This window comes from Melanaphis sacchari, unplaced genomic scaffold (assembly GCF_002803265.2).
Source record: "Melanaphis sacchari strain LSU unplaced genomic scaffold, SCAv2.0 Contig112_pilon_pilon, whole genome shotgun sequence".
Taxonomy (NCBI): Eukaryota; Metazoa; Arthropoda; class Insecta; order Hemiptera; family Aphididae; genus Melanaphis; species Melanaphis sacchari.
The window spans coordinates 173,248-192,760 of NW_020270434.1; the positions used below are offsets into that span (position 1 = coordinate 173,248).

The 19,513-nt window shown below is 29.7% G+C and overlaps 1 protein-coding gene across 3 annotated transcripts in view; it reads right to left on the bottom strand.

Moving 5' to 3' along the window:
- Positions 1-1,672: 1,672 nt before the first annotated feature.
- Positions 1,673-19,513, bottom strand: part of LOC112603884 (SLIT-ROBO Rho GTPase-activating protein 1-like) — a 41,972-nt gene continuing 24,131 nt past the window's right edge. For all 3 annotated transcript variants that reach the window (XM_025352685.1, XM_025352686.1, XM_025352687.1), the window contains exons 2-13: positions 17,280-17,463; positions 16,058-16,223; positions 15,758-15,979; positions 15,342-15,689; positions 14,998-15,273; positions 14,460-14,769; positions 14,187-14,399; positions 13,408-13,513; positions 13,045-13,343; positions 11,008-11,188; positions 10,274-10,529; positions 1,673-4,495 (exon numbers count right to left, since the gene is read on the bottom strand). In XM_025352685.1, the coding sequence (XP_025208470.1) occupies positions 3,737-4,495; positions 10,274-10,529; positions 11,008-11,188; positions 13,045-13,343; positions 13,408-13,513; positions 14,187-14,399; positions 14,460-14,769; positions 14,998-15,273; positions 15,342-15,689; positions 15,758-15,979; positions 16,058-16,223; positions 17,280-17,463 (3,320 nt within the window). In that variant the 3' untranslated portion in view covers positions 1,673-3,736. The remainder of the gene's footprint in view (positions 4,496-10,273; positions 10,530-11,007; positions 11,189-13,044; positions 13,344-13,407; positions 13,514-14,186; positions 14,400-14,459; positions 14,770-14,997; positions 15,274-15,341; positions 15,690-15,757; positions 15,980-16,057; positions 16,224-17,279; positions 17,464-19,513) is intronic.

Consider the following 19,513-nt stretch of genomic DNA (forward strand, 5'->3'; position numbering starts at 1 on the left):
ATAGTTAATTTTGAAATGTAACAATGAAGTATAATTATATAAATAAATTTTATTAGCCAAATTAAAAAAAGATTTTAATATGGCTAAATCATTTTAGTTAATCAATTTATTGATAAAACAAAGTATTACAAGTTGAAAAAATGATCATATTTATGGTTATAATTTCGATGAATATCTACCCCCTTCATAGTGAATGAAATACGCGTGATATCGATGTTAGGATATTATTAGGGTTAACATGACTAATATCGGAATAATATTAATACCGAATTTCGGTATTATTTATACCGAAATATCCTAAATGAAAGACTATACATATAACTCAGTCAGCATATTCGCGTGTATACACTGTTCGTGTTATAATATGATGATTCGACTTAACTGTATTTCCGGGTTATATACGACAATCGTATCGTAACACAATTATTAATACTTATTTCCCGATCACAGAGATACTACGTAATATACACTACACACACTGGGCCACACATGCACACACTTATTAATATATAATGTTAATTATTAAATACATTAAACATGTACGGAGAGAGAAAGAGAGAGACAGATAATAGACAGATTAAGAGTTGAGATAGAACACTAGGATATATTATCATACATATTTCGTAAAAATAAGGATCTAGGACGTTTAGCAAAATGTCAATTCAACGATGTCCGTTTCGGCGAAAATTAATAGTAAAAAAAAAATTGTAATATAATGTAAAATTGTATTTTATAATGAAATAAATACCATATTCATTTAAATTCATAAATAAATCAAAATAATTATAATTATTTATAGTTAATGTAAGCGCTGTCGAGATCTTAGCTGGTAGTTGGCTCAACAACTCACACCGTACAATGGTTAAAAAAAAAAAAAAAACAAATATTATATATTCACACAAAAGTTCAATAAATGAGGTGACTTATAAATTATTATATAAATAATACCAAATAACGGTTTATAAATAATAATAATAATAATAATAAAAGTATAATATTTAACTATTAATCGATATTAGATATAGATATATAAATGCGCTCTGACTATCAAGAAGTTCTCTTAACAGCACATACAAATCGCATGTAAATAATAATAATATAAAAAATTATCGATCCCGGTGATAGGCTAAAAGTTATCTGACTGGTCTACAGCCAGATCAACCACAAATTATCGATTATCGTAATCATCTTATCGTGTAGTAACAATAACAACACTCTCTGTAAAGTGAGACAAAACTGTATATTATAGATATTAGTTCATCGCTATGAGTATATAGCCGAATTGATTACAACCCAAAAAATACCTTGACGTATCGCCAAAACGGATATCGTCGAATTGACATTTCGCCGATATAATATCCGCGCTGAAATGTCTCATTCCCTAAAAATAAATACAAGACATTTCGAGTACACGAGACACAAATCAAGAGCGCGTACAAAAACAGGGGAACGTTTGGGAACCGAATCGGCATTGAAATATCTATGTTACATACTATAATATAGGAACAAAAATAGTTATTATATTTTGAAAAAACGTCACGAGGGTACATATATTTAATATAATATAATATGTGTCTGTTGGGGATATTTTTAAGCAATATCAAACGTTATTTTTTATTCGCCGTAAAAAATAAATAATTTTTCTTAATTTTAGAATTTTATACGCGGATCGTAACATAATATATCAATAATGCAATAATAATCGTTAAAAAAATATTTTTATGGGTAAAACAATATTATATTAATCGCAAATCTTGGCGGAGGACGAGTATGTTTATGGTATCACCCTGTCGACATAAAATAATGAATTCGTGTATAAAATAACGGTTTTAAAACAATATCAAAATGGAAAATACATTTTAGTTGGCCAATACGTTGACGATTAGACGTCGCTACCCACTCGTTAACATAATTTACCCTCCAAAGTACAGCAACATAAAATATAATAATAATAATAATAAAAATAATATTACAACAATGTTAAAAAAGTAAAAATAAATAAATATAATAATACGATTTTGATGTAAGTACGCAAAATCTTTTCGGGAAGTACGCTTATATAACATATTATTTTATATATATTTATAGGTACCTATATAATATATTTCAAATGAATGCGAATTATAAAATTTCAAAAAGAAAATAAATTTTGGCACGTAATTAAGATTAAAAATTGAAAAAGGACCATTTATTAGAAAGGAATTTGTATAATGTTATATTATAAGGCTATTTTATAAATATATGTCAAAAGTGTAATACAAAACGAAGTAATCTCATAATGATAAATTACTTATACGATTTTTGGGCGAGGGAAATTATATCTCTAATCTCTATAAGATATGACCCTCCCGGCTCCCACAGTATCTGCGCATAAAATAATTATTATTTTATTATTTCAGTGTAACGTTTTGTTGGTGTCCTGGTGAGGTTTACCTTACAATGAGTAAATATTATTATATACGAAAAGATCGGTTAAAAACGGAACGGAACATTACATTAGACACAGGTACCAATTTGGAAATTACTTAAATATAAATTTTGGCTGACATTTTTCCCCCTTGAATTCCACGTACAAAACAAAATCTACAAATCCTATATATTATCATGATCTCTTCATAAAATACTATACAATCAGTCTCGTTCCACTTGCAAAAAGGGTAAAAGCACGAAAATATTTTCAGTCTCGACACAATTGAATGAGCTCGACAATTCATTACGTTTTATTGTCCACGTGGGAGCAGCGCGATTTGATCCTCTCTAAATTCAGACGTTCGTGACAGGTCTCGTCGAGAGTGTTTCAGATTGAATTTTATTTAACACAGTCTCGACAAAAAAATGTCTGGACAAACTAAACGAGCACTAGTAAATTACTTTTACATACACACATATTTATTATTCAAACGCGATTTGAGCGTAAATTGAAAAAAAAACTATTAGTCCTTCGCGTTGTCGCATAAAAAATCCGTCCACCAGAATCTATATAGTAGTAACTTTGAGTAATAATTTGAGTATACTTTATTATAATATTATATGAGATCAGGTTTTATTTAATAAATATGATTATATGTATGTTTCTGTAAATAATCTGAGATGTAGGAAACACACACGCACGCACACGATCGACTTAGATGAATTCCCACATAGACTTGTAATGATTATCTGTAATAATATCATAGTAGGTATGTATATATATTATTATATTTATCAATAAAAAATAATGTTTAAATTAATATTTATATATGTATATTATATTATATTTTAAAAAGGATAGTTTGAAAAAGGAATGATTCTGTTTATCGAAGATTTATATTATATCGTTATGCGTATAGGTATGTAATAATGGCATATAGTGTAGGATATAAAAAAAATGATAACGTCAATGATGACGACTTATGGGAAGAATACTAGAAATACGATCGTTGTAACTATATATGTTTGAACAAAGAATTTAAATGAATAACATAATATATCGTACTATAATACTATATCATACGGTGTGCCAAACGGTGAACGGTGGGTTGACGAGTGTCAGTTGCGTAATATCTAAGGAGAATCCCGGGGAACAGTCACTAGAGGGAGCGGGATACTCCTACTCAGTTAATGGTATGAAAAAAAAAAAATGGAAAAGTATAGATTTTATTATCGTTATCCATTGTCAGCTCTCGTACGTCCGTCTGAACGGGACGTTAAGAGTTTTGCGCTCGAAAACCATAACTCGGAATTGACGCCACGGTGCTTAAGCGTGCGGCGGCGCTGGTCCATCGTTGGTCTTACTGATCGGGAGGAAGACGGGTTTTTTAAATATCTGTGGCTTGGCCTTGAGCGGCGGCTTGGTCGACTTGGGTGGCAGTTCGGGCTTGTCGCCGTTGGCCAGCTGTGGCACCATCGCGGGCACCGGTTTGCTGTACTTCTTTAATGTACACTGATTCTGCTTAGCGAAACGCTCGGCGGCCGTGCCCATATCCGGGCTGTCGGGTTCTTGGGTCGCGGCTGCCGCGACGCCCGCGTCCTGAGGCGCCGACAGGCCGCCGCCAGAAGTCCTGGCTGGAAGATCCATGACCAGGTCCGGGGCGCCACCGGGAACCTTCATGTCGGCGATGCAGTGGTGTTGTTGAAGCTGGTGTCGGACGGCAGGCAGCGGCTTCCGGTCGATGGACCCCTGCGAATCGGCCCGCTTCCGCCACAGCTGAATCTTGTGGTCGAACGAGTCATCGCCCAGGCTCAAGCTCTTGGCGTGAGTCCTAGCCCGCGAACCGTCATCGTCCCCGCTACCGCTTACGCCGCAGCAGTCCGCCGACTTTGACCGGTTGTGATGTTCGCGGGCGGCTACGAGTGGCGGCGACGACGTCGAGTATGTCTTATCTCCGCGCCTCCGCCGCCCGTCCAGGATTGACGGTGGCTGCCTGTATGCGGCCCTCGTGCTACCGTCGTGCAGCGGCGACTGCTCGTCCACCGCCGAGTCCTTCCCCGAGTCCAAGCTGTCGGTGCTGCCTATCTGCAAAACGTCACACGCACACGCCCGTCCACGCCTGTTAGTTTCTCAAGTCATCACGATAACATTACATGATTGTAAAATTAATAACAACAACAATAACAGTAACAGCCATAGCCATATTAAACGTCTAACGCTACTATTGTACACGCTTATCATTATATTATACCACTCACTTATGATGTACAATAATAATAATAATATAATTAAAAAAAAAAAACACTAATAAACGCATTCCAAAACACGACAGTTAAACCAATATCATTTCACCGGCAAGTATAGTGTACAATAACAAGTACTATTCACAGTGACTATATGTCTGTAAAAATTTGATCGCAACAAAATGCATAGAAAACGATTTTACGTTTACATTTAAACGGTCGATTTGAATAATAAGTTAAAAATGGCTAAGAATTTATTGACATACTAAGTTATTTTAAATTTACAATTTGTTAATATGACACAATATGTAAATTTTGTAAGTAAAATATTATCTTTTAAAGAAAATAATAATCAGAAAATCACGTTTTTTTTTTGTAATTTTACTGGTAACATTATATTGAACTTTCATATGAAAGGATTCACCTTTCGCATATTTCTAAATACAAGAAATATTCGAACGTTAATAAATTATTTATGAAAACTAAATGGTATTGGAAATTCAAAATCTTATTATAGCTACAACGTAGTGAACGGTTGTCTTAATGATATTATATTAGCGTGTAAATAAAATTCAAACAAACTCATCTAAACATCTAAAAAAGCAAAACATGCAAAATGATTTGAATATTTAACTAAAAAAAAGCCATTTCTTATAATTTACGATAAATTTAGGATAATACTAAATTGCAAACTGTATCACGTGCTGTGCGGTATATTTATGTTCGAAAACTTTTATTCTCAAACGATATAGCCATATAGGTACAACAGAAATAATTTGCAGGAACAATCAGCGTCTAATGGTAATAAAGCGCATCAAATTATAATACGCGTGAGATATACAATTGTGTTCAAATTCCTTTTTTCTTTAATATTGCAATTATTCAAAATCTGATTTTTCAAATTTTTTTAATATTTAAGTAGTTAAAAAATTTATTTAGAAATGCTTATAATTGCACCATTTAAGGAGTGTCCAGTAGTATACGAGTAATGGTTCGGTATTAACTTCCATTTTCAAATAAAAACTACATTTTTCAACTTAAAATTATTAAGTTGATATCTTTTTAAAAAATTTTGATATATCTGAATCCAAATTCAGAAGAATAATTTCTCTAACTTATTAAACTTTAAGTATTAAGACTATATTCCATGATATAATAGCCACCCAGAAGCCCGGTTATGGTTATACTTAAAAGTTAAGATTGAAATAAATGTATTTACATTTAATATTTGTTTAATTTTTATTAGTTATAATTTAGAAAATGATTTTAAATTAACATAGATTGTCTACGATAATTTTTAAATAAATTAAAAAGTAGACTATATCTCCTTGTTCTAAATAAATATTTAAAAGACAAAAAGGTCTCATTAGAAAAAAAAACAGAAGTTTGTGTTATCACAGAACACTTTTTAAATGGTACAAAAATCTTAAGTATTTAAAAATATTGTTTTTAAATAAATTTGAAAATTCCAGATAATAAAATTTTAATGACAGCAGTATTAAAATCAAATGGGGGAGGGGGTTGAGCACTGAGCGTATTAAATAAAAGTCACCCTATATTTTATAGATATTTGCAAGCTAAATATTATACGGTATATTATAGACAAAACGAGCAACATACTAAGGGTACTCAATAAAATGCCTTCTGCCGAGCTTAATTATGGTATAAAAAGATTCGATAAGTATAATAAATACTATACGCACGCCTACAAATCACATAGGTTTACAGACAATACAAACAATACCATAATCGTGCAAAAACAGATGCCTCGTGCAACTAGTATGTAAAATGATATAATTTTATGGAGGATTATTATTAATATCCATATTTTGTCAAACGTATCGGCGGCACTTATAATACATGAAATAGAGAAATACGCCTATATCTATACACATTGTATTATTGTATTACATTATTCGTGAGTAGTGATTAAACAAACGACGCATTGTTGTGCCATCCCGACGTTAATCTGTTGGTTTCGTGATGGCGATAGAAACCTTGTAAATCATTTTCAAAATTCAGATCGACTGTACGGCAGCAGCGTAGTAACAATTTAACGATAATCAGTTTACTTCATGTTGACGTTGAATGGGTGCAGTCCTTGGCTTTATAAAGATTATTCCTGTAGCTCTATACACATTACATTCAGATTGGCGTGATGCAGCTGTAATTTCAGTCTTGCGGGGGTCACGTGTTTCTAAAAATATAACTTTTTTTAATTTAAATTGCAAGACACGTGTCTTTTCAAAGGTCATAGTGAAATAATTTAAACTCCGTGTATGCATAATGTTTCAACGTTTCCTGAAAAATATTAAGACGTCCTAGATACGCGCATTTTGGGGAACAAGATAATACAAATATAAATTAAATTAAAAATAATATAATGTCGACTGTCGAAAATTTAGTGGTTCTGATGCGATTCCTATCTTGTTAGAGGTATTCGACGCTCTGAAATACACTATACGGTTATAGATCTCGTTTCGACACGAAAAAATAGAAACGATCGAAGTTCATTAACGATATAGGGTACTAATCATATACAACGGTAAATGACGGGATACAGTTTCGTCTGATAATCCTAATTGTGTATTGCAATCCAGTCAATCCTTATCAAAGTGTAGACGTTCTGACTTCAGTTGCAAATTGACAACCTGACATCACTACTGCCACTCGTTGTGACCTCATGTTCATTATTTAGTGTGTGATTCAAATGTTTCAAATTCCCAAGTGACATTGCAACGTAAGAAACTTTTGACAATATAATGCATAAATCATCGAGAAGATTGCGAACATGTATAGTTTCAAATAAATTCAAATACGATGTATATGTTGTACGGATTGATTTACCAAGCACCCACCTACATTTTTTCCTTCAGTAATAAGGTTATTCAAAATCTAACTTTTAAAACCATTAGGAGAACATTTTTTTCAAATTTTAAGATCATTTTATACCATTTAGGCATAGTGATACAAACTTGTTTTTTGTTCAAATGAGAACTACACTAAATGATAGCCGATAACTTTAAAACAATTACAACGGATAATTTTTTGAATTTAAATTAGTATAGGTACTAAAAATAATAAGTCCATGCAAAGCTAGATTAATGGCATTTTTAATTTTATAGTATTTAAAATCACAGAAATTGGAATGAACCAAAAATAATTGTTTTTTTTTTTTTTTTTTTAGTAGGAATATCGCGTATAATAATCAATAGTTATTTTTATATACTATATTATGTCTAGTCATATTATTAAACATTATTATTTTATCTGTTATTACAAAATATTTAATTAGATTAATATTACATATTACACATTCTATTTTGTATTTTATTTAATTTTATTTTCAAGGCCTATAATTATCTGTCACGTAAAAAATTAATAACTTAGACACTCATTTTTAGAAATTTTATTTAAACACTAAAAATTGTTAAGTCTTTTGCATAACAATTTTCATTGAAAAAGGTTGGTCTCATTTGAAAAAAAAAAAGACACTATATATTATAATCTTACAATGGTATAAAAAATCTAAATAATTTAAAATTAATTAATTATTTAAATCAAATTTTGAATAAATTCATTATTATATTAAAATATATGGGTAAGCACACTTGATGAATAACCTTGTATATTTGGATATATTTTACATTTACTGTTCTTGCAGATTCTTCAAACAAGTTTTTTACTCTATAAAATTACTTTTCGGCGTTACAACTATTGAGACGCCATTTGCTTAATTATTTTTCAACTGTGTATTTTTGTTAAATTGCTAATGATTTTTTTTCTTCTATACCTATTCATTAGATATAATCGGATTCTTGAGCGAATAATCAAGAAGTCGTTTAAGCAAGTTTTCAACCAGATTATTTAGATTTACCTATAAAAAACTCGAATTCTTCTGATCATTATTACTTCTCTGCTCCGAACAAACGTCTATATTATAATAAGGATCGTTTAATCTTCTTTTTTTGTTGTTCTTCTTATTTTTCTTATTCTTCTCATCATTATTATTTAGCAACCGCTTACGTTATCGTGCAATTTATATATATATCGCGGTAACATGTATTTCATCATAAGCTATTACGCGTGAAAGTAAATGCATCAAACACGATTTTTACCAAACACTCGAATCACTTTGATCACGATTAATCCCAAGTAAGTACGTTATAAATTGAGATTGCGGTTACATCGTTTTTGTCGATCAGCATTCGGCTGTATGGTCCAAGTAATATTAGCGGTCAACGTTTGATATTATTTCTTTCTAAAGGCAAACGTATACTATGTACTCGAATGCAATTTTTTAGTTCATTAACCGTACACGTAAATGGGAGTTCGCATGTTCATGCAAAATGCAACCGTCGACCAAAGCATTAGCTCTATATAACTATAGTGAATAATAAGAAACTGACATAAATATTATAAAATAAAGACATATCGTTTAATAGTAATAAAAAAATATTTTTACAAATAATATAAATGTATATATACCACCTATATAATATACTCTTAATTATATATTTTTCGTAAAATTTTATACGCGATTTACAAAATGTGTTGCGTAAAACAATTATAATAAAAAAATATTTGTAGATATAAACCTAAAAAGTCCACGAAACATTAAAATGTTGGAACACGACTTACTCCTGTGACTATATACTGAGATAATATTCTACGATTTAATTACATCAATATTGTAATTAACTATATAACACTGTTTAAATTATATTTAATCGTATATATATTTATAAAAATCTATTGGTAAAAATAAATTAAAACTACTAGGTAATAATAAATAATAATAGCAATTAAAAAAAAAAAAATAATAATAATAATACAGTAATATTTACGTTGGTAAAGTGTGTCGTTTATATTATATAGTATAAATAATGTACACTAATATCTGTTTTGCAGTTAACGAACTGCAGTGAGCTTAATTAATTTTCGGATTCTAAAAGCGGACTAGCAAAAGTGAGCAAGAAGCCTCACAGAAAATGCAAAGCTCGCGAGCAAGCGTTGTAGGATGAAAATAGTTTGAGAACAAGTAATCAAATCGTAAAAATAAAGTTTAAAAATAGATTTCATGCTTAATAAAAAAAAAATTAAAAAAATAACACTAAACAATACAACAGTAAGTACGTATAGGTGATAAAAAACAATAACAACGTTCCCAGCTGGAATTTTCAAAGTAAAACACACATACGCACACTCAAGACAATTGTAATAATTTATAGATAAATACCTCTACGCGTAAACAAAACAAAACATCTACGTATACAATATATTATCATTTTTTCACTCAAGTATAGGTACATAAAATTAAAATTTTTATGTACGGTATGCACGCGAAGTCTACGATAATATTATATAATTATTATAAAATTATTAACTACACAAATAAAATACAAAGGATACGGAAGAAGAGAATTTCAAAAAATAATTTAAGATAAAAAAAAAAAAATAATAAAAATAAAAATTATAGTTAAATTTAAAAGAAAAAAAAACGTTTTCAAACTACGATAACTCTATAAATAGAGTAAGAATAATAATAAAAAAAATAATGTTGAAAAACTGGCAGAACAAAACGTAAAATGCATTCGACTCAGACGGTGGTCTCAAGTACCTCGTGAGTGGGCGTGTCGGCCACGGCGCTTCGGTGTGGCGAAGACGATGCCGAATTCCTGCCAGCGGAGTTCCCGGAGCCTGCAGAGTTCGGCGGCCATGGCACATCAGCCAGCGGCGGCGATGAGTAACCGGATGCTGCGGACTCGGACAGCACCGAATCGTTAGAGCTGGATGTCCGCCGTCTGGTCGAATCGTCTGAGGACGTGATGGACTTGGCGCAAAGTTCGGTCACGGGTTTTTCGCGTTCTTCGTCCCTGTGCACAAACAAACAACCACAAGTTCTGATAAATGTATTTGTATGAGTTCGAAAACTTTGTCAGGCACAGTAACATAGTAATGTATATTATACTCGATTTAGGTTGATACTTTGGTTTAGAGTATGTTTTGATCGTATGACATACGGTAGATATCAAGTTAAAAATAAAATAATAACCGCGTCTGAAATGCACTTGGATACTACGGTGCTATAAAAATCTGTCCCGGAAAAATGTTATATGTTGTATAAAATAATATTATCGATAATTATTGAATGACTAGAATACAATACAATTATATACTTATATTAATAGAAGATGTTTGAAGTTAATAATTGAATTATACTATCAGGACAAGATAAATAAAAATAAAATGTTATTTTGCCTTTAGATTAACAATAGTTTTCTACGATAGAGCTTTATTTTTAAAAGTCCCTTTCTATAGTTATATTAATGATTGTTGAATTAGGACGTTTACCTGATCTTAAGAAGAATATATTTGTCAGGTATAAGTCCTTCTCGACCGTTAACACAACCGCGCCACCAATCTCCAGAAACCTGTGTATGAAGAGCAATAGTTTCACCCTTCTTGAAACTTAATTCCCGTTCTGAACGAGCAACAAAATCATGCTGTGCTGTAGCTTCAAGACTTTCGCATTCTAAAATTAAAATAGAAACATTTTAAATAATGCATAGCAATATTTTAACACAATTTAATAGGTATATAATTAATTAAAGCTCTTTTCATAGGAGAAAAACCATCCTAAAGAGATCTGATTTTTTATTTATTTTTAGCTTCACGGTCTTTACGCTTGTATAAAAAAAAAAAATGCGATTTTAATAAAATAATATTTTAATATAAAATATGTATTATTTTTTTCAATGTAAATACTTTTTTAATGTATGAGTTTGTTAGATGTAGTTTTATGACTGGCACATTTTTCTGTGGCGCTTGTATACAAAATATTTATTTAATTGTTTATATTTTATGATAATGTACTTTTGTAATGTATTCGTTCTAGACCGAAACGTGTGTGACTGCAAGGAAATAGACTGGATTCATTGTTATAAAAAAGTTTTAAAACAGTTTTATCAGCCATTACCTAATAACAATAATTTTGAATCTCAAGTGACGCACGACCAATTCAAAAATTAAGGCAACCACTTTAATTATCTCTATCATAATATTTTTTTTCTTGTAAGCTATGTATGACTCACTAAAAAATGTAACCACATTTTAGTAACAAATAAATTATTTAAACTTTATAAATAATATTGAATTATAATATTGTCCTTAAATAAATAGGTATTGTAAATAAAAATAAAATATAGTCAGGATATTACAGAGACTGAATATTGGACACTCGTTTCACTTCGGTTATCTTGTCTAGAACTAGTTTTGAACCCTTTAATGCATTACATTACATCTATCTTAATTTAAAAACAAAGATAAATATATATTGCAGTTGATAATAATTTTTAAATGGATAACTTTGATGAGTAAAGTGATCAATGAACACAGACAAATTTAAATATTGATAGTCTTAAAAAAAACGTAGTTAATGATCAACAATTTTTAAAATAAATTTATTATATGATAATAATATAATCGAAATTTGTTCGCTAAATTAAAAAAAACTGAATAGTGTGATTGGTAATATTTCTTTAAAATAATATATCATGGTAATTTCCAAATTTAATGGTATTATTGTGTTTAACAGCAATACATTTAATAATATATTCTTAAAACGAATACAAATAATACAATAACATATAAGTAACCTTAATGCCTTGTAATATTTTTTTTTGAATTAGAACTTAGAAACTGAATTCAAATCAAACAATTGAAAAATTCAAAGAAAAAAGTTTATAAATTGTATTATACCTAACCTACTATAAAATAGAGTTAAATGAATCATTTGGAAACTTTAAAAACAATTGTAAATTAAATTCATTTTTGGTGTTATCAAAAATATAAAATTAACATTAAAATTGATGAATTATTAAACAATTGACAACAAATATCAATAATACTTTAAAATAATATTATATTTAAAAAAAAAAAAACTATACGGAATATAAAGAAATTATGATGAATGATAATACTTAAACGTTTCGTCTTCAGTAATTACGTAGAAAATCAATAATAAATCATTATCTTAAATTAGTTATAAACACGAAAAAGATTTTTTTATCTATTACAATATATATCTCAAGTTATTACCAAGTATCAACGTGATTTGAATGACTTGACTTACTATCGATGTTACCCAATTAAATTTATAATGTAGTACTACCATAAATCGTGACTCATATTTTCAAATCATTTACGTCAAGTCCAACACCAAATCGCTATGCTTCGTTAGTTTTCGTATTTTATAGAATGTTATTTGATCTCATTATATTCGGTTTCGCTTCGTTGGAATCAATAAAACACGTTTTTGTTGTGCTTTGTTTTTTTTTTCAGTTGTTTCCTTTGACTAACAATGAGTTTTATACCTAAACCGCTACATACCGTCTTCTGATGGGTAAACCTCAGAGTCGATGTCCTCTTGGGCATGGTCAGAAGGTGAATCGCCCACGTCCACGTCATCAGGCTCGCGGGATATGTACTTTTCATACACAAGCCCGCCAATATCCGACAGCGACGGAAATATGTCTTCGTGGAATAGAATAATATTTTTTATGAGATCGTTGACCAGGTTCTGGTACTGAACTTGGTCTTTTTCTTCGGGAACCGGCACTAATGTTGGACCAAAACAAATAGCCAAATTGTAAACATCCATCATGTTTTCATCGCTGAACTCGGACAAACTAAAATAATATGCAAATGTTGAATAAATTATCACCTGTACAACTACCAAGCGTATAAACTTACTGATTTAGGAACGCAAATAAATATCTCAACATAACAACCACTTGATTTGGAAAGCTTTGAACAAGTTCTTTAATCTTCAACACAAATTTATGACGTGATTCAAGTTCTAAAAAATATAAAGACTTTTATATAAAAAAATAACATAAACACTTGACAATAAGCTAATTGTACGGTATATGAAAAACAACTTCATAAAATTAAACTTGAAACTATAATATTATTCACACAAATTATAAGAATCGTTAATAATTAAAATTTTATAGTTAATAATTATTTATGAAAGTACCTACAGAAAAAATACATTCTATGATATTTTTTCAATACCCATCCTATACATGATATATTTAAATTAAGCAGCCCGTTAAACACATTTATCCTATATGCATATTTAGTTAAATAAATTAAAATATATTATCCTAATTTTAATTTTATTTAGTTCTTAATTTTGATTATACATAATATTTAAATACATATATTGATACATATTAGATTATATATCAAATATAGTTCCAAAAATTAATTTCATAAAAATATGGATAAGTAAATCATTTTAAACAATAAACTAAGTTAATACACCTAAATGTAACTTTAGTAAGTACACTATATATTTTATATTTTTATGTATAGGAAATGAATAGTTTAATTTATGGAATTTATATTTATTAGACAAATACGTTTGAAAACTATTTTAAACCATATAATTTTCATTTTCATTTTTTTACAATTATTAAACAAAAAATATTATTTGCATATTCTAAAAAATAAAAAACTATGCTTACGGGCAAGTTCCATAAATTGATCGAAATAGATAATCGGGAACAGAGGTTCTCGCAGTTCACGCAAGTATAATTTCAACACTCCAGCGACGGAGTTTATGTCAGAAGCGTCTGTCATGTCGGCAAGCGGATCTTCGCCCCTTTCGAACGCGTCTTTAAAATTGTTAATTTCCACTTGCGAGCCAGACACTCTAAAAATTCCTTGATGGTGAAGTCCTGTGGGAAAAATATCGGATTAACAATGAAAACTATAACAAATATAATAACTAATATTACCGTATAAGTTTATCACTCGAATACAGCTTTTAACGACCAGTGGTATCTCTTGATTTGTTGCATCCAAATATTCTTCCAAAGATCCACCGAACAATTTTGGTTGACCGTTCATCTGTAACCTACCAATCCTTTTTCTACGGACAATCGGTTTGTGTAACGGACGCTGAGGCGTCAGTTTAGCTGGCGTCAAATCGACATTGCCATTTTGGGGACGCTTGCAACATATGGATGTTAACGTTTCGTTTATGTGCTGTTGTTTGGCATCTAGACGTACAATTCTACTCGTTCTCATGAGATAATCGCGTAATTTCTACAACAAAGAACAAAGGAGAAATATAAAAATATTCCACATGTGTGCAGCATTAACAATAAATATAATGTTTAATTATTTTAAGATGTCTTGACGGAAAATAAATATAAAGTGTATACATAGTGTATATATTTTATAATATATGTATGTTATCTATTTATTTTATACACATATTAGACTAAAATCTTAAATATTCTTATATTTTCAGTAGTATGACATTATACTTACGGTTAGATAAAATTCTTCAGTCTCATGTTTGTCAGCTCGCAACTTAATACTAATGGTTTCAGGTGGCTTGCTTGTTGGAATTGCCTTTTCGCCGAAATAATTACTACAATCGTAATCGTTTGCAGTAAGCATCTCCAAAAGAGTTTTTTCGGCAGTAGCCAGTGTTTTCCACACCTCGTCAGACTCCGTGTGCAGACTTGTTACTCTTTGATTCAGCTGTTCTAACCTCGTTTCCATATCAGCGCAGAGCAATTTTTGCAATTCTGGTTCCGCATACTAAAAAAGTGGAAATAAGTATGTTGTAAGAAAAATACAAGCAATATTTTAAAATACACAGTAATCACCTCATCTTTTTGTCCTTGAAATTCAAATTTCTTAGGTATCATAAACGCGGTATGATTAAATTCTAAAAATCGTTGTTTGTCCACGCCAGAGTCCATAGCTGAGACAACAAGATTAGTAGCATCTAGGCCAGCTTGCATGGAATGAATACGGCCTTCTTCCGCCGATGTCTGCATCTTTAAAGCTTTCGTCACGCAGTGGTGAAATCCAAAATCCATGCAATCCATTAGATCGGATAAGTCATCGACAAAATATTTATGCACTGTACTATTGGTTGCTTCCAGACACAGAATATATTCATTGCGTGCTTTCAATGCTTTTAGTTTAGCATCAAAATATTTGTTCTTTCTCTAAATTATAAATAAGAATTACAACGTTTAAAACACAATTAAAATTTCAAAAAATAAAAATATATTACTTTTTGAACTTCTTTCCCAATAAGTCTAACTTTTTTCGACTTATCTAGTTTTTCTTTAGGAACTGCCTGTTCGATTTTCAGTCTTTGATTTTCAGCCACTTTAAGCTTCGCTTCTGCCTGTTTGGCTTCGGTCTGATACGACTGATACGTTTTCATCGTGGTATGTAGTTCATGGAGAACCCGTAATATTTCCTCGTGGATTTCGTAACAAATCTCCCGACACTAATAGTTATAACAATAAATAATTAGTTAAGTTTACGACCTAGCAAATATTACATTGAATTAATTTTCTATACTAACTCTTTTATATATCCTTTGCACATCTTCTGTGACCTGAGACAATCTGCTGACTAGATGAGTAGAATAAAGCTCACTAAGCGCTCCGTGATCTTTACTGAGATTTTTCGTTTGCAACACCAGTTGCTGCCAACACGAGTAGCTAGTAAACAACGACCACTGTTCTCTCCTAAGTACACACAAGGTTAACGATATTATACATGCAGGTTTTTTTCAATACAAATATGAAAAAACTTATTTACATTCCTTCCTGTTAACAATAAAACACGCAGGATACACACACACACACACACCTAAACTAATGTGTTTTGTTATTGACGTGTATAGTTAGTAATACTAATTCCAAACTATATGATAATTTTTAAACATACCACACTATCTCGTATATTTTACAGTAGGTTCACGTATTAAATTATTTTCTACATTCAAATTATAATTTCCAAAGCGATGATAGGGTGTATGTGGTAGAACGCAAAAAGTAGCAAGTGAAACTTAATAATTATAATTATTTAAATTAGAACATCCTGAGATACTGTACTAATATAGAGAGTATAATGGTATAATATGATGTTAATGATCACACAATATTTTAATTTTTAAATGTATATTTTGTTTATTTTTTATGAAAGTAAATTAAAATTTTTTAATAAATAGTTAAATGTTAATATCATCTAAGTTCTACAAAATACTGTTATATATTTCAATTAAAAGTATCTATATTAAAAAAATGATATATATGTACATAATATATTCATGTATTATCTTTAATCTATTATGATTAATAGTTTATTTTTTTTTAATTGATTTTATTTTGTTAATAACAGCTTATGAATTGTGGTTTTAAACATGTGGTTATGTTTAATCTCGAAATATTAAGATGTGATTGTAGATACATAGATTATAAAACTTTAACATTTAATTATTAAAATGTAAGATATTAAACATATTTATATATATATATGTGTGTGTGTGTGTAAATAAAGCATTTACTTGATTACTTGCAAAGAGTTTTTAAGTATTTCAATAATATTAAGTATCATTTAGCGTTGATTACACTTAAATAAAAATAAAATAATTTATTGTTATTATATTAAAATATTAAATAATTAAAAATACTTAAATATGTTAGCCAAATAATTAATATATACGGGAATTTTTCTTCAATTTTTGTAACGTAAAAATAGTAATAGTAATAGTAATTTAATATTTTTATATATTTTCATACTTTTGTTTTTGTTCTTTGTGTCGAAGTTGTAAGCTTTTAGCTAACTTATCCAAGCTTTTGCTGTAGTCCATTTCTACTTCGGCCCGCCTTCTGAAGTAATCTTGAAGTTCGGATACTAAGGACACCTGTGCTTCCACTCGACTGTCTAGACATCGTAGATGTTCGTTAAGCTGGAGGCGAATATCTATAAAAGATAAAAATATTGAATTAATATTGGAACGCCTCAAACAAATCTCGAAAACAAAACAAAAAAACAACGAACAAAATAATTATTTTAGCAACCTATAACAAATAATAATTGTAATTATTGTATTATTATTTATGATTTTTCGTTACAATGAACTCTACACAAATAATATATGTATCGTGTGACTCTCCCGAATGAAAATCAAAAAACAGCTATCTTACGCAGAGAAAACAAACGGAATTAAACATTTCTAACAATAGCCTGGAATATATACACATAAAACTGAAAAATAACAACAACAAAAACGTGGACCACACAATGATCTTTTGACCTCCTATATGGTAAAATGTACACCAAATATAAATATAAATCAAGTATAAGTAATCTTGACATGAAATTTGGGATATAGTTTTAGTTTTGACATTATAGGTATATAAATGAAGAAGATACAGAAGGTATTTTAATTAATTAATTTCGTGTACAAATAAGACACAATTTAATTAATTTAAACACACCCGTCGTCCATGAAACAAAATAACGTCGTAAATCATAGTTTTATTGTTCACTTAAGAATTAAAAATATTTTATTTAAGATAGTATTTTTTGTAAACTGAATTATACAATATATATATCAGGAGTTCCAACTATTAGATATATAAATTATCTAACTGCATAATACGATTAACGTATCGTCTAGAATAAAATTCTGATGAAATATATTAACATATTATAGACATTATACATAGGTGTTAAATAATATATCTTAATACAGTCGACCGTAAAACCACGCATGTTGTTAAATAGTCAAGGATAAATGAGAATTTCATTCATTATATTTTTGTTTACTTAAGATGAAAATGACAATATTAATCATATGTCCTAATATCTTAGGTAGTGTGTCTCAGTCTAAATATAGTGGTGTCGTTCCCAATATTCCGAGGTCACCATATCTGCTTTTAAACTAAAAAAATATATATTCAAACCCCATAAATAAACGACATTAAAGACCATTTTGTTGCCGACCAATATTAGGTTACCCTTCCTTGGGTAAACACATCTGAGTAGAACAAGAGAACGTGTTTGAATAGTGAGACCCTTGAAACATTTCCGTCCTTTGGGCCGTTAGGGATGGCAGTAAATCCTAAGTGAAGTTGTCACAGTTGATCCAACAATATCAATAACCCAACAGTGGTATGCGCCAAATGTATACGAATCAAATTATTTTTAAAATGCTTTGTCGATAATCACGCACAGAATCAGTATGTAGTCAATGATAAATATTTATTCATTTATTTCAAATCCAATAAACATATATACAAAAGATTTAAAATATACTAAACCCATATGCACGCATAATGTTAATGTTTTTAAGTGTTGTCACTGATCTACAATAATGTACATATTGTGTTGATGTGGGTGGTACGCAAGTGATAGAATATGCGTCGAAATGTCACGACTAGAATAGAAAACGTGTATATAGGTATATATATAAATTGATAATAACTTAAATTGTGATAAAAAGACACAGTTAAGTGCAAAGAAATATAGTGACTGTACAATAATCAGTTTTAAGATTTCGTTGAACACAGTTCTTTTACCTTAGACCGGATAGCACGAGTTTGATGTAATTAAATGATTCCCCCTCCTCCACAATGAATCCGGTAATCAGGTGCTTCATGTAAGTTGATCTTGTAAGGCTTTATCCTTATACGAATATATAATATAATAAAATATATGATAAAAAAATAAAAATATTCTAAGATTCATCAGTGAATAGGTATAACCATTCATTAATCAAGAAAGATTTCAATACCCACCAAAAACTCGAGTATATAATTACGAGTAAAATGTTATATGCATATAGTTATTGTAAATTGTAACTAAAAATGATAACGAATAATGTTTTCTTTCATTATTGAAACACTATTATATTATACACGAACCATTGAGTGTCCATTGTGTTCATTGAATACACGTGTCAAAAAAGTATCAACAACGTACATTATAATATTTAAACAAGCGGAAAATAAACGTAACACAGATATTA